Source organism: Podarcis melisellensis, assembly GCF_964234715.1.
Source record: "Podarcis melisellensis genome assembly, chromosome: 3".
Classification (NCBI taxonomy): Eukaryota; Metazoa; Chordata; class Lepidosauria; order Squamata; family Lacertidae; genus Podarcis; species Podarcis melisellensis.
The window spans coordinates 61954981-61970596 of record NC_138530.1 but is presented as its reverse complement, the minus strand read 5'-3'; the positions used below and the strand labels follow the sequence as shown (position 1 = coordinate 61970596).

The 15616-nt window shown below is 39.8% G+C and overlaps 1 protein-coding gene across 1 annotated transcript in view; it reads right to left on the bottom strand.

Moving 5' to 3' along the window:
- Positions 1–1083: 1083 nt before the first annotated feature.
- The window catches only part of HBS1L (HBS1 like translational GTPase), a 41983-nt gene continuing 27450 nt past the window's right edge, over positions 1084–15616 (bottom strand). The window contains exons 8-18 of the mRNA XM_081907146.1: positions 14745–14862; positions 14065–14211; positions 13618–13692; positions 12443–12560; positions 12244–12312; positions 10877–10981; positions 8830–8920; positions 7110–7218; positions 5803–5903; positions 4098–4242; positions 1084–1716 (exon numbers count right to left, since the gene is read on the bottom strand). Coding sequence (XP_081763272.1) covers positions 1705–1716; positions 4098–4242; positions 5803–5903; positions 7110–7218; positions 8830–8920; positions 10877–10981; positions 12244–12312; positions 12443–12560; positions 13618–13692; positions 14065–14211; positions 14745–14862 — 1090 coding nt within the window. The 3' untranslated portion in view covers positions 1084–1704. The remainder of the gene's footprint in view (positions 1717–4097; positions 4243–5802; positions 5904–7109; positions 7219–8829; positions 8921–10876; positions 10982–12243; positions 12313–12442; positions 12561–13617; positions 13693–14064; positions 14212–14744; positions 14863–15616) is intronic.

Sequence of the window (15616 nt, the reverse complement as noted above, 5' to 3'; positions counted from 1 at the left end):
TAAAATGTCAAAGGATGAAGTGATTCCATTGTCTCCATACCACTCCCTCTTCGAGAAATCATCTGGGCGGAAGATGGAATAGTTTATGTAGCACACTTACATAGTGCATCAGAACTGGACTTTATATACTGTAGCTTCATGAAACTTGAAGTATGATACATTACACCAGAGTTTTCCAAACTTTTCATGTTGGTGACACACTTTCTAGACATGCATGATTTTGTGACACAGTAATTCAGCTTTACTAGCAAATCGGAGGATAAACTAACCCTTTCCAGCCCTGGAAGGAGAGCAGGGAGCGTTCACGCGACACACCTACACACTGCAGCTGACACACTAATGTGTCACAACACACAGTTTGGAAGGCTCCCTACCAGTGTTTTGGCCTTTTAAAAAATCCTATGAAGATTATTTTTATTTAACTAGATTTGCTGGTGCATGACATGGGGAGCGAAAAAAGGGAGCCAGGAGCAAATGCATGTAAAAATGTACACACTGAGCAGCTCTTCAGATGTTACTCCAACATGAAGAGTGAGATTGATTTAATGTAATGGTGATCCTCAGGGCTGCATCCCACCAAGTTATCCCATTTGCACAAGGACTTCCAGCTTCACAACAAAACCTTCTCCACCTTTCATTCTGTTGCATTCCCCCGCTCCTCAATCTGTTCTGCGGTTCCCTCAAACCTCCAGAGCAGATGTGGGTGTGCACAAGGGAGATATGGGGAGGAGAAGTTCTGTTGTGCAATCAGTTCCAGAGCCACGATCATCTTCATTTTAGAAGTACTGGCATTGTAGCTCATTTAGACCATGTAATTGATAGGTGAAGAGAAAATCAATACACCTGACTTGTCTTTAAAAGATGGCACATGTAAAAGTAAGATTCCAGGAGTTGCTGTAGACTTCTTGGGTGTTCTGAGATGTGCAGAGTGCTTCAGACTTAGGTGTTATCTGCTGGTATGCACCTATGTCTTTACAAGTTCACATCATTTGACAAGGGGTCTTGTTTACTGCCCCTCATAACCAACTGTACCCCTTGTGCCAAGATTTTATTTATACAAGACAACATGAACAGAAACAAATATTATGCTCAGGCCAAGCTACTTTATTCTTCTACAATCTAAAAAATAAAAATAGCCATTATTGGACTAACTAGGGCTAGACAAATAAGTTTTAAATTAATTTGGATTAGAAAGAAATTAATGGTTAATAATGGTTTCTGAAACAGAAGGAAACAGGGTTCTTTGAAAATGTATTTGTATAAAATCTGGAACGCTATAGCCCAATTGAATTAATTTATGAAATAATGTGCAGCAGGTAAGCAGTGCCCCCACCCAAAAATAAATTGTAAACAATGTTTAAGGCTGGAAGTAACATGCTTTCCCCCCATGATGAATCATTGTCCTTTAACACATCATTCTGATAAACTTTTCATAAAGGTCCTCTAGAGTTACCAATGATGGTTTAAATGGGAAATAGAGTGGAACTTGTGCAGTAAGAAAGTGCAACGTGTATTTCCCTATTGGCATACTATTTTGAAGCAAGGACAGCTTCAAAATGTTTGAAGAACACCTGGTATTTCATCTTCTCCTCTTAAAAAGGTAATTGCCTTTCCTCCTTCCACTGATATGACTGGATTCATCAAATAAGCATATTTGGACATATGATTTCATTTGGTTGGATTGCAGAAGTTCTGGCACAGTCATCATTCTTTTATCTAAAAAGAAGAAGAATTTAAAATTTTCAGAAAAGACATTGGCATTTATCCAAAGTGTACAAATGCAAAGACCTGGAACCAGGTTTGAAGGTGTTACTGAGCAGGGCCAGCACACAAGCTGACCATATTTTATTTATTTTTTAACTTTCACAGCTAACAGCAAGGGTGGGGAGTGATAAGAATAGTAAGAGGGAGGGGAGAATTTTATAATGGGGAAATGGCATAAAGGTTTTTTTTTAAAAAAAAAAAACCCTCCCCTAGCAGCACAGCTCCAATGCAAAATCTCTTGCCCTCACAACCTGCTTTTAAACAAGCAAGCAAAGAGGCATTTGGTGATCCAAGCGCAGATCCCCCATCATCACATCTAGTTTGACGCTTAACCTTTTGTGAAAGAACTCAGAAAGACTTCTCTGCCTAAGATATCTGCAAGGTTCCCTAAACAAAATGCTGGTGTGTTTGGAACTTTGGAAAAGAATGGCAACTGAGCAGGAGATATGATAAAGGTTGAGGAGATTATACATGGCGTGGAGAAACAAGAGACCCAGAACAAACAAAAGTGTTTTTCACATATTACATAGTTTAAAGACTCTGTTGTCACAAGCTGTAATGGGCTCAGATGGCTTTAAATTAAGATCTGACACATTTATGAAAAACAGGTTTTTATCAATAGATATAAGCCATTGTCATGCTGGCCACATGACCCGGAAGCTGTACGCCGGCTCCCTTGGCCAATAAAGCGAGATGAGCACCGCAACCCCAGAGTCGGTCACGACTGGACCTAATGGTCAGGGGTCTCTTTACCTTTACCTTTTATAAGCCATCGTAGACTAAATAAAACCTCTGGGTCCTGATGCAGTATTCCACTGAACAGTAACTGAGTCTGTGCACACACTAGTGAATAGTAGGTGGTTTGTGTGTGTTACCTTTATGGCCTAGGAACAAGATGTTGGACTGGGTGGACCACTGGTTGGATCCAGCATGGCTCTTCTATTAATTGGGACTTGTGTAAGAGCAATGGGATATGGCAAACAAGGGCTACCTTCTTCTAGCCATGTTGAGCTTGGGATGTGACTAAGCACATAAATGAGTGAAGAGCTGCAAGCACAGCTCTTTGAAAGTGCACTGACACATCATTCCATGAAGCCGTTTCTGCAGTTAGCTAAAATGCTGCCCAACTGTAAGGTTTAAAAAGTGCACACGCAAAACCTTCACAATTTTCGTTCAGGAAGATGACTCTTATGCCACCCTGCCTCAAGAAAAGTTGTGCCACTCAACTGCATAGACAATTCATCACATGACCTACTTGGCATCTCTGAAATACTAAAAACAAAAAAGTGCTTACATATACCACAGCCAAATAATGGCTTTTAAGCAGTATGCATTTTAACACAGCAGTCTCCTCTGAAGTAAAAACACAACTTTGCCTTTCTTCACATTGTACCTTCTAAGAAGTTTGGATGGGCAGATAAGGCTGAATCAAGCTATTCAAACATGTACCTCTCAAGTGTCATGGTGTGGATTAAGGGAACTGAAATGCTGCCACATTCCGCATCACAACAAGCAGCTGATCCACCATCTAATTTTCTGAGACAGACCATCTTGTGAGAACCTGATGCCCAACCTATTGAGTACTGGAATGACCAAGTCTCTTCTAACAGATTCCCAAACCCCAATCAAAGTAGGAGCAATGCTGGGGTAAACCACCTCCATCAAGGGGGGAAAAAACCCAGTCAGCTAATTAAAGGATAGCATAAGAAAAGTGCAAAGCACCAAGGAAAAATAAGGAAGGCAAGATATGATTGCCATCTTCAAATACCCAAAGGGCTGTCACATGGAACATAGAGAAAGCTTATTTTCGACTGCTCTGGAGGGTAAGACCCATACCAACGTATTCAAGGAGATTTTGACTAACTATCAGGAACAACTTTGTGTCAGAAAGAGCTGTTAGATTGTGGAACAGTCTCCTTAGGGAGGTTGTGGCCTCTCTTTCATTGGAAGCTTTAAGCAAAGGTTGGATGGCCATCTGCTATGGATGCTTTAACTGAGATTCCTGCATTGCAGGGGGTTGGACTAGATGACTTTGGGGGTCCCTTCCAACTCTACAATTCTATGATTCTATGAGAACTGAGACCTGGACAGAAACGTGTTTACAAAGATTTTGGCCTGGGAGACGAAAAAATGCTAATATTTCTAAGTGGTTGTTGTTTATTTCCTTTAAAATGTTTAATAAAAGAGTCTCATTTCCAAGCCTGATTAGCTATTGAAGTAGTCTGTAGTTCATTGTGGGTGATTTTTTGAAACAAGTGGTGGAACCTCAATGCAAAGAATATACCACTTCATGACCTGTCATTATAAAGCATGCATACAAACACATGCTATACCTCCGTCACAACTCCTGCAGCTATGGTGGAGCCACTGTAGCGCAACATGAACCTTCCAAGTTCTTTGAAGTCTTTATAAAGTTCCAGAGCAACAGGCCTTTGTGTTTGCAGTTCTACTAAAGCATTCTGCCCTTTAGTCAAACACCTGTAAGGGGAAAAGAGCAACAGTTCATATACATTGTTATTGGATCTATTATTGTGCCTGTACACATGTGTTCATGGAAAACACACATTTTGGGGAATTAGTAATACCAACTTTGGAATATTTACTGGCGACAAATGCTCACTGCAGACAGGATTGCATTGTAGATTCAGGTAGGTAACCGTGTGGGTCTGACAGTCGAAATAAATTTAAAAAATTTAAAAAGTGTCCAGTAGCACTTTAGAGACCAACTAAATTGGTTCTGGGTATAAGCTTTCATTTGCATGCACGATAGTATCTGTAGAAGTGTGCATGCACACGAAAGCTTATACCCAGTACAAACTTAGTTGGTCTCTAAGGTGCTACTGGACAATTTCTTTTTTTTTTTTTTATTAGAATTGCATTGGTTAGAATTACTGAACTTACTTTGGAGAATTTAGCAGTACCAACGAAAACCATTTATTGACACGGCTTGCTTCAAAAAGACAGGAGTGGTCACACTGTGATCACAGCTGTGTTTTTTATTCATAAAATAATTTGATTTTAAAAATAATGGTTTTGTGGCTTGAAGCACAAGTACAGAAATTTAAGCACTAAAAGGGCTAATAGCACATTAAACAGGCCATCTTCTCCACATGCCCCGGACTTTATTGTGGAAAAAGGGGAATGAGAATGTTGGAGAAAGAGAGGAAGAGTTGATTTATACAGTAGGAGGATCCTAAGCCTTCATGATCAAGCCTACTTAGAAGGAGACAGGGAGAACAAAGAAGAAAGATTCACATGTAAAATACTGGCTTTCCTGATCTCACAAGAGCCAAGAGACAGCAAAAATAAGGAAGTTGGAAAGAAGTCATACAGTTAAGACGCTAATATTTACCTTCCTTGGGGGGGGGCAAAGAACTGGATTTCCAGTATGACCTTGAGGTGCACCAACCCTAAGGCCAGAGTCCAGAGTCCGTGTCTGAGAGGCTGGACATAGCATCATTACACAATAAAAGCTCAGGCTATCGGAATTTGCCTAGGTCCACTTCAGTCGTATCAACCAAGTGTAATCCCACAAGGCTAAAGTACAGACACATGGTTACACCAGAGCAAGATATGCTGGCTGGCATCCACTGTCTTTGCAAGGGATAATTTTTAAATTAATTATAAATCCCATGGAGTCCAAGCAACCTAAAAAAGTGCCAGTGTTGGTATTCTGAAAATCTCTTGTTGGCACTTCCACAAGATGGAATCTCATACACAGAATTTTTAAAAAGGCAATTTGGACAGGAATATGATACAAGCAGAGAGAATATAAAACTAAGAATGGTACTTCAAGCACCTATCTCTCTAGAACCAAGAAAACGCAGTCAAATGACATGCTCAGAACATCCTTAGCAACATATTTGTTAGTTTGTTTCAGAATGCTTTGAGATCTAAATGTAAGATCAACTATTTGCATTTTATCTGCCTATCTGATTATCTCTCTTCCCATTTCCACTAGGCTTAACATGATAGAAATTCGAGTTGAACTTGCTATGCAACACATTTTTCACCAAAATTTCCTCTTAAAATACTTACTTAGGCTTTTTCTTTGTGACTTCACCTGTACTCTTGTGAAGCACACTCAATAACCTCCTAATAGTGGCAGGCTCGCTTACAGTTTGAAAATGTAAAAGCACCTGAAACAAGAGTTTGTTTTAATTGACAACCGTCTTAAAACTATTTTCAGCAGATGACAGAACGTGAACAGGACTAAAATGCTTCTATAAATGCATTTTGCAAGGTACAAGATCAAAGATTTTGCACGAATAACTGGGAAAGGTTCAGAAAAAGATAACCAGAATACTTAAGGGGTTGGAACAACTGACCTCTAAGAGGAAGGGTTACAACATTTGAGGTTTTTTAGTTTAGAGAAAAGGCAAGTAAGGGAGAGGGACAGGATAGAGACATATAAAACTATGTATGCATGGTGTGAAGAAGGTGGATAGGGAAATGTTTTTCTCCCTCATCAAATTATCCAATGAAGACGAATGTTGGACGATTCAGGACAAGGGGAAGTACCTTGTCACACAGAACACAGTTAAACTATGGAATTTGCTCCCATGAGAGATAGTGATTGCCACCAACTTGGATGGCTTTAAAAGGCAATCAATGGCTGCTAACTATGCTTCTGAATAATTATTGCTGGGAATTACAGGTATGGGAGAGTGTTCAGGTTCGGCATGTGGGCTTCCTATGGCCACCTGATTCTGCACTGTGAGAACAGAGCACAGTATAAAACAAAGCAGTTCCATTTGCTAAATGATCTCCGTGTGCAAACACAACTTGCCTTTCTTCTCTTCTTCCCATGGGTCGCTGCCCTCCCCAAATCTACCCTGGGGCATTGAAAGATCCCCCAGAATACATTTAGGGGGTGCATGGGGCGAGCGTAGGGGAGTTCTGTTGCACAGTCAGAAATCCTTGCACTAATGTAAATACTTTTTCGGCTAGCACCCAGAATTCTGGACTAAATGGATATTTGACTTGATCCAAGAGGCTTTTCTTATGAACTCCTTACAATGTTAACCAAAACTGTCTCTTGATTTACTTGTGCAGTCCACATGAGGCCATCTTTCTGTCTCTCAGTCTCAAGTAGTGCTTTTGCCTACTATCTTAACCCATGATTTTGAATCTTCAAAATACCACTGTAATGAATACAGCCAATCTTCTTCAAGAGCAACATTTCAAGATGTATTCTCTGCTTTAGGATGTGTGCAGCAAAGCAGGGACACATCACTATGCAGTACATACACAATGAATCTGATTAAAAAGCAGGCACGTGCATGATAAAATGCTAAAACACAGAACATAAGGTCTTCAGAAAACAAAGACAGTGCCACACTTACAGGGAATCCTTTGGTGATAGGAACTTCAATATTGAAGATGAGGATCCGAGCTCTGAAACGTGTGCAAGCTTTAATAGGTTCCTTGGGGCAACAGAATATGCACGCAACACTGCAAGAGAGATTGTGAAGAAACAAATCAGGCTAAGTGCATCCGGGTTTTAAATGTGGTAACACTAAGAGGCATGCTTAGATGACAAACTAACATGGAGACTGCATCAATTCCCACTGTCATCCTTTGGCCTATACCAGGCTGATGCCTTCCCACAGTGGCCAATCCTATTTGTGTGTCCAGACTGTGCCAGGGTGAGGTTTGCCCTCAGTTGGGCTGGATAGGATTGGCAGCAGCAGTGCTACCAACAGGTACCCTAGAAGTAATGCATTTATTACTGTTTGGGGATTGCTAGGTCTTCTAAAGTGCACACACATTCTGTTAGGCAGGAGGAGATATGGAAGTGGTTATTTTATGTATGTTTGGGTAGCACATTGCTTTCTACCATATTGTACCAAATGCTCTACAAAATTCCACATACATACAACAAAGCAGAGAGTAGCAGTTTGCTATGGGTTCTCCAAGTAATTTTTAGTGTGATGTGCGGAGGAAGGTGGTGCTATTTGTTCACAACATTATAAGTTGGGCAGAATTATGGCTTACTGAGAGAGCTTTCAGCAGCAGTCTTCTTAACTCCTTTCCCCTCTCTCTAGCTACTTAGTCCATCATGACTAATATGAACAGTGATCACCATGTCAAGATCACTAAATCTCTTTATTTTCTAATCTCCATCTTTAAGTCAAATAATATAGATTCAGTCATTCATTCCACTAATTGGTAACAAATACAGAGAATCTCTGAGGGTGCAATCCTAACCCCATTTATCTGGGAGTAAGACCCACTGAAATCAAAAGGGTTCCCTCCTGAGCAAATATGGTTAGGATCATGCTATTTAATATTGTTAATAATCAAGTGACCCATTCTCGTGTTTCTCTCCTTCACACTTACCCAGCACCACCAAACTGAATTAACCAGTTAAGATTCCCTTAGTATGTCAACTCCAGTACTGCTCTACATAATAAACTCCAATGGTGCTTGTTTTTATGGAGATTAGTACCTTAATGTAGAGTGCCACTTTTAGCTCTTGTTTCCGCCCCCTCCCGGACACACACACACATTTATTTGGAAGAAGACAAGAGCTAACTCTTCCTTGGTCATCATAGTCTCTTTGATACTTTCTGCCAAATTTAACCTCTTTCTGCTTCTTTTTTGAGCCCCATCTTCTCTTGTCAACCTTTGACTGGTCTATCTCAAACAGCAGTCACATTGTACTGTTTCTCTTCCTTACAGTACCAAGTGTACTAGTAGTTTTAAAGTAACTGTTGTTCAGTAGCAGTAAAGATTTTTGTAAAAAAAAAAAAAAACACCCAACGTTGTATGCAATCTATTTGAGCACTCTGTTGCCTCCCAAAACTCCAGACAAATCGTTATGCCTGGCCCTTATTAGTTTTTTTAACCCAACAATTGCCTGACTGTGATCAAGACCACTGCCAGTTTCACATAGTCACTTGCATGCAGGCTAGGTGATTTGCAGTTCTCTTGCTATCCAGGTAGCAAGCCTCCCACACCCTCCCTCCCCAACCGGTAAACCACTGATTATCAACTGCAACGGTTAGAAAGCTTCATGTTAAATATAAACCGTTGCTTAGGCAAAGTCTTATGTGTACTCACTTGATTTTGATGATATCCATGCCAGTCAAAGTGAGAATAACGTGATCTCCTGCTGCAGCCCAATCCACTGGTTCATCATGTAGGGCAATTCCTAGAAATGAGTAAAACCAGAACTAAACAGTGAACTACCTTGGTTTAACTGCTACAAACAGCTCTGTTTTTGCCAGTTCTGCTGCATCAACCACGACTCATCAGTTTTCAGTATGAATGAGGTGATAGTAAAAGCAGTTGACGAAAACCTCAGACAGCTTTTCTTCTCGGGAACTACCATCACCTAAAGTTACCTTGCCTTACGGAGTGAGTTTTCTGCAAGTCAGTGTTGAGCTATATGCCTGTCACACTGCACAGGTGTCACAATTTTGAAAGTATGACTGCACAAGGATTTAAGAAGGAATTTATTATTTACGGTACAAGCACCCAGTCCGCAAACTTTTAAAAATCTCGGTCGTACCTGCTTTCATTTTTCACCAAATGAGTTTTGTTTGCTTTCGATGTAATGGTGAAACAAATGGGTGTGCTATGAAGCACACTAAACTCTGTACTAAATCATATGTATGAGTTACTGAAGAATTCCTGCACTTATATGCTGATGGCTAAATGCACGAACATCTAGAGCTTTGAAGCATTCATATGGTTGCTGGAAACCGTAACTGGAAAAAGGAGGCAATTTTGGAAAAAGTGTTCTGGAAATGCTGTACTTAATCTGAAAGTGTTAAACTTTCAGAAAAAGCACTATACTGTTATATTAATTTAATGCTTGATTTTACAAAGTTATCGCCTCATATTTGGGATATACATAAACCCAAACCAATAATAATGCCTTGTCCATTAAAACAGTATAATTGTTCAGTTTAATCTACAATAAAAATATTCTGCAAGTTGTGAAAACCAATGAAGTATAAGCTTGGAATGCAGTCCAGTTATACACACATACACACTGACTCAGCTAATTATAATGGAAATTAATATTGCTTTGGAATGTGACTTCTGTAAAGAATATTTTAAGTAGCAATCCTATATAAAAAATAATGTTAAATGAAATAAACTGAATCCCGACTACTAGGATTATTTTCTCACAAATGTTGAAGTATTACAGTCTGAAAAAGGCTGCTTAGAGAAATCTCTGTATCACTTTCTCTCCCTCCCTGTCTATAGCATTCTTACTATGCCAGCTATTAGTGGAAAGTTCAACAGTAACATGACAGCAGCTATATTATTGTTTCATTCTAATAGATGATATAATGCAAATTATTTAAGTACTTCCATGCGACCTTTCAAACTAAGGAAATTTTAAACTTAAAAAATGTGTATATAAACACACAACCTGCAATAAAAATTACAAAATATCCAGTAACAATATCTTACTAATAAAATCAAATGGCAGCAATTAAAACAGCTGCAAGGAGTGAGCATAAAACTGGGTCGGATAAAACAACCTAGAAGAGCATAAAGACTCCAGCCAAATGAAAAGCTTGATGAAGGGGTGGGGAGGGGAATTACCACCTTACATTCAATAGAGGGAAAGCGAATCAAACATATTTAGATAGGGAATTGCACAACGGGGTGTTGCAACTGGGTGCCTTCCATTGCCACCAGCCACATTCAATCAGAAGGCAGCAGGATGTGGGGCAATACCTCTAAAATGATGACAATAGTGAACAGGTTTTTGTAGAAGCATGTCATTCAATATCTTGGCTCTAACCACCCACCCACCCAAAGTGGAAGCCAGTGAAGATGGGGGGGGCGGGGAAAATATGCTTCAATAAATGTAAGAACGGTGCAACAATCCAATATTGATGTCACCACGGCAGTTAAACGCTTCTGCTTTATCCAGGAATGCATGCAGCTGCTGCAAATGTGCTCTTGGCCACAGCTGCTTTCTGGACCTCCAGGAGCAAAGCTGCTCTCAAACAACACTCACAGTTCAGCAGAAGGAATCACCCAATTTTCTTGGAGGTTTTCACATACAACAGTGTAGATTAACACATTCTAAAGCTGCCTGCAGGGTAACCCAAAGGGAGATCATCCGTCAGCCTGTATACTATACCTTTTACAGTGCAAGTTTCATTAGGAGGCATCGCTAGCAGTCGATCTCCAACTTGAACGTATCCTGCTTCAATTTTACCAGTCACACAAAATCCTGATCCTTGATCTGCAACAAAAACGTTGGTTGGAGACAGCAAAAGTATCATGCAACTTCTTTGAAGGTTGCACCACCAGAGATGCAATTTTTGATAAGATAAAAATAGTTGCACAATTGATTTTACATTGTAATGCAAAGCTGATTTTATCAGTAAAACAAATCTCAATCTTTGCAATAAGAAAACAATAAACATCCAACCAGTAAGTTTTCTATTTGAAAAATGTACTCAAATATTTTATGTTCCGTTGGGCTACCTATTGTGCTTCAGTGGTTTTAAAACTATTTTCTCACCAAACCTACAAATATGTGACTGGCTGGAGATGTTAAAACAGAGGGATTATGCTGGCACTATGGTTGCCATTCCAGCACCAAGAACTGTACTCAGTTCAGTCAGGGATTCATAGCAGATGCAGTGTCTTCTTATTTCCTATGGTAGCCCTGACTGTCAGCTTCTTCCCTCTTCGCCTCAGCTTTGCCCTTTGCAGAATGAGTAGGGAGGAGGGCGGGGAGAAAACTAGAATTAGTTGGCTCTGCCTGCCATTGGCTCCAGCTCTTCCTACTACTGCCCACTTTGCTTTCCATCCTACCAGTCCCAATGGGCAACAGCTGCCACTGCAAACACAGAATCTTTATTCAATGTGTGCCTTACCATTATTGGATTGGAGAACCAGGGTGGAAATTATTTCAGGACACTTTTGTTCTGCCCTCTCTACGATGAAAGTATCGGGGATGGGGAGTGGGAGAAGCATCCTAGATTTAAAAACCATTATAGGTGCCAACGTTCCCAACACATCTGCTGAACTCAGCAGGTGTTTATTTATTTTCACTTTAAAAAATGTATAGATTGCTGTAGCAAAGAAAAATCTAAGCCATTTACAGCAAAAGTTTAAAGTACTTATTTTAAAAACGCAGAAAAAAATCAATAAAATTTAAAAACAAGTACATTGAAAATGCAGATAAGAACAAAGGAACTTAATAAAAGTTACAAAAAGTCTGGCCAATTCTCCAAATTTAAAAACTGCAGTGATAGAAAAAACATTTATAATTGTGGATACTGTGTTTTGCACTACTGCAACAAGCTATGCAATGACCCAGCTACACCAGTACATGCACTTCAGTCAGTAATGAAAAGCAGGATATTACCTATTCTAAGTAACATTTCTAGATTAGTTTTTTTTAATAAATATTTTTAGGAAATTTGCTCACCAGTGAAGGGAAATTGCATGACAGAAATTTTATTTTTTTTTAATACTGGAAGAAAACTTACTAACCTTTAAAAACATCCGATACACATAATCTGAATGGTTTCTCCACTGATCGTTGAGGTGGCTTGAAAGAATCTGTAAATAAACCAATGTGCTCTGTGAATAGCTATGTCCTTTACAGCAAGCGATATTAATTTGTCTCTACTGCAATCCCCCAGCTGTGTACTGAAACTGTTCTAAAAATCTTACAGAAGTAAACACATACCTATTTGTTCTAACAAGCATTTTCCTTCATACCACTTGGTCAGCTCACTCGCTTGACTTCTTGTGACAAGATTTTCACCACCAAGCCCACTTGTAGGTATATAAGCTACGTCCGACTCCTGGTTGAGAGAAGTGTTTAATTTGCAGTGTGAAATTGGAAAGCAACTTTTCCAGCATTATAAGTAGTATTTCTAAGCTTTTGAAACTCAAACTAAGATTCTTCTTAGTTTAAGTAGCTAATGCTACTTAATCAGTTACTGAAGCTAATTAAGAAGTCCTGCACTTCACAGAATATTGAAGGATAAAGTAACACCTATAGCAATTTGATCCTTTCATGACATCACTGTATAGAACATCTCTCTCATACACATCCCCACACACCTTGAACTGACCAATAACAATTCCCTTCACACCTCACAAAAGGCAGGGCTCAATAAATCTATTGGTCTTCTCGCCAGTGACAAAGGGCCTCTCCCTCACCTTGCAAGCCTTGCTGTAAAGCTTGGCTTGGCTTAAACTCTCTCTCCATCCCCTGCTCACCACGGAGGAAAGGAAAGGTGCTCTCTTTCATAAGCTGGGCTTCCACAAAAAGCATCAGCACTGCCTCACTGCTACTACTGCAAAAACTGAGAGGGAAGGGAAAGAAACCACACCCAGGATGGGTAGTCTCTTTCCCTTCAATTTAGTTTTTTTTCAGAAAGCAGCAGCAAAATGCCAGCGGCGCTTCTTTAAAAGCTCAACTCTCTGGAGAAAAAAAAAATACTACTCATTTCCTCCACAGACAACATGGACAAGAGGAAAGGATGCTCTTGTTCTGTAATTTTTTCTTTTGAAGACAGCATTGAAGTTGAAGTATTGCTCTCCCAAGCAGTGGAAGTGGATATAAAACATCTGTCAGTGGTAAAGCAGAGGACTAGAATTATAGTTCTTTAAAAAGGAATTTTTGGCAGTCAGTAGCAAATTAAAGTATCAGCCCTTTGAAGAGCCAGCATAATTTTCAAGTAATAATTAGCCAGTCACCAGAAATTTTGTCACAGCCCTATCACATATCATATCCACACATTTAGAATGGGGCAATAGCATTTTGTGACCTTTCCTGTACCCATAGCAGTGGATATAGTCATTGAAAACTCAGACTTTTAATCAGTCACTTGAATTCTATATCATTTTCTTTACCTTAAAGCCAGCTTGCTTCAGGAACTGCCCGAGCTTACTGACAATCTCCTGAAATCTTTCCTGTTGCCAATTGACCTAAAATAAACACATAATATATCACCAAGGAAAGATAAAGTACAAACACCATTCTTAACACAAGTGAAAATTATCTCTTGCCAAGAAGTAACATTAACAGTAAGACACCCCACCGAAAAATAATTATAAAATAATAAGGTAACCAAGTAGAAAGAACACTGAGTGCTGAAAGAATCAAGAAAATCTTCATTTAAGTGTCAGCTAAGCCAATAAAACACTTTGTACGTGTATCATTTTTTCCACAGAATTTCATCAATCTAGAATTCAACAAAATATTACAGTTTCCTTGGAAAATAACCAAGCTCCATTTGTAACAACTTGTGTGTTCTCTTCTTGCAGAAAATAAATTTTAAGAAAGTCAAGGGAAAATACCTGGTCCATTTTATTGACAGCAACTGCCAGCTGTGTGACTCCAAGAGATCGAACCAACAGTCCATGTTCTCGTGTTTGCCCACCAGTCTCAAATCCTGCTTCAAACTCCCCTCTGCTGGCATCCACCACTAATATAGCCACATCAGCCTAAGGAAGAATAATTGTTACACAGTATTTCTTGGCATTTATTAACCATACACAGCTGAGCCTAACCACATCTGTAATTTCTTCACAAATACGCTTCCTTTCCCCCTTTATGATAAAATGCATGCATATCTGAGTCACTCCAAAAATTTAAAGCCCCAATGGCGCCCATTGTATTGATACAGTAAGAACTACAAAGCTAAGATTCACTATGCTGTTGCACAAACAGTGGAAAATGTATGGATCTATTATATATTTGGGAAAGCTAGTGTTTGTTTGCATTTGGACAATGCTTCTGATACAAAAAAAATTTACACAATGGTTCCTGAGATCAAGAAGCAGGTTTGTGTCTATGTTTGAAGACAGCTGGGTGCCATTTTGAATCAAGATGGCTTACTGCACATTTCAAAACTGCACAGATCTTAACCACTGATTTTAACCACTAAGTACTGCCAGTGAATGAACTGTTACAAAACTCAATTCAATGTGTTATCACTTCTTTTTATAGACAGGTGACGCCAATAAAAAGTCTTTACCATTGCAGCTCCTGTGATCATATTTGGAATGAAGTCTTTATGGCCAGGAGCATCCATCAATGTAATAACTTTTGTCTTTGTCTCAAATTTGGTCATACCTACATCCATTGTCACTCCCCTAAAAATAAAGCACAGGCATGAAGTGTGTCACTTACAATCCTTTCCAAAGTTTACCTTATATTAATAAATGAGTGCTAAAAATAAACCACCTTCTTTGGGATAAGCACAAAAGAGTCTAATGTGATTATAGTGCCATTCTATGATAAAGGCACCCACAAAATATATTTTTTAATCATGGTTACAAGAAAAAGCTATCACCAAGTTGATACAGCTAGCAATCCTGAGAAATGTGTCAATGTACGAGCTTGCGGGTGGCGCTGTGGGTTAAAGCCTCAGCGCCTAGGGCTTGCCGATCGAAAGGTCGGCGGTTCGAATCCCCGCGGCAGGGTGCGCTCCCGTTGTTCGGTCCCAGCGCCTGCCAACCTAGCAGTTCGAAAGCACCCTCGGGTGCAAGTAGATAAATAGGGACCGCTTTCTAGCGGGAAGGTAAACGGCATTTCCGTGTGCAGCTCTGGCTCGCCAGAGCAGCGATGTCACGCTGGCCACGTGACCCGGAAGTGTCTTCGGACAGCGCTGGCCCCTGGCCTCTTGAGTGAGATGGGCGCACAACCCCAGAGTCTGGCAAGACTAGCCCGTATGGGCAGGGGTACCTTTACCTTTACCTTTTTACGAGCTTGCAATATCAGAGGAAGCTATGAAATGAGAATGTGCTTACATGCCTGAGCACATCCAAGAATGGCCACCACACCAAAGAAGAGCAGTCTCATGGCTACTTCATCATGGAAACTAGTCATGCAATTCAGCACTAATTC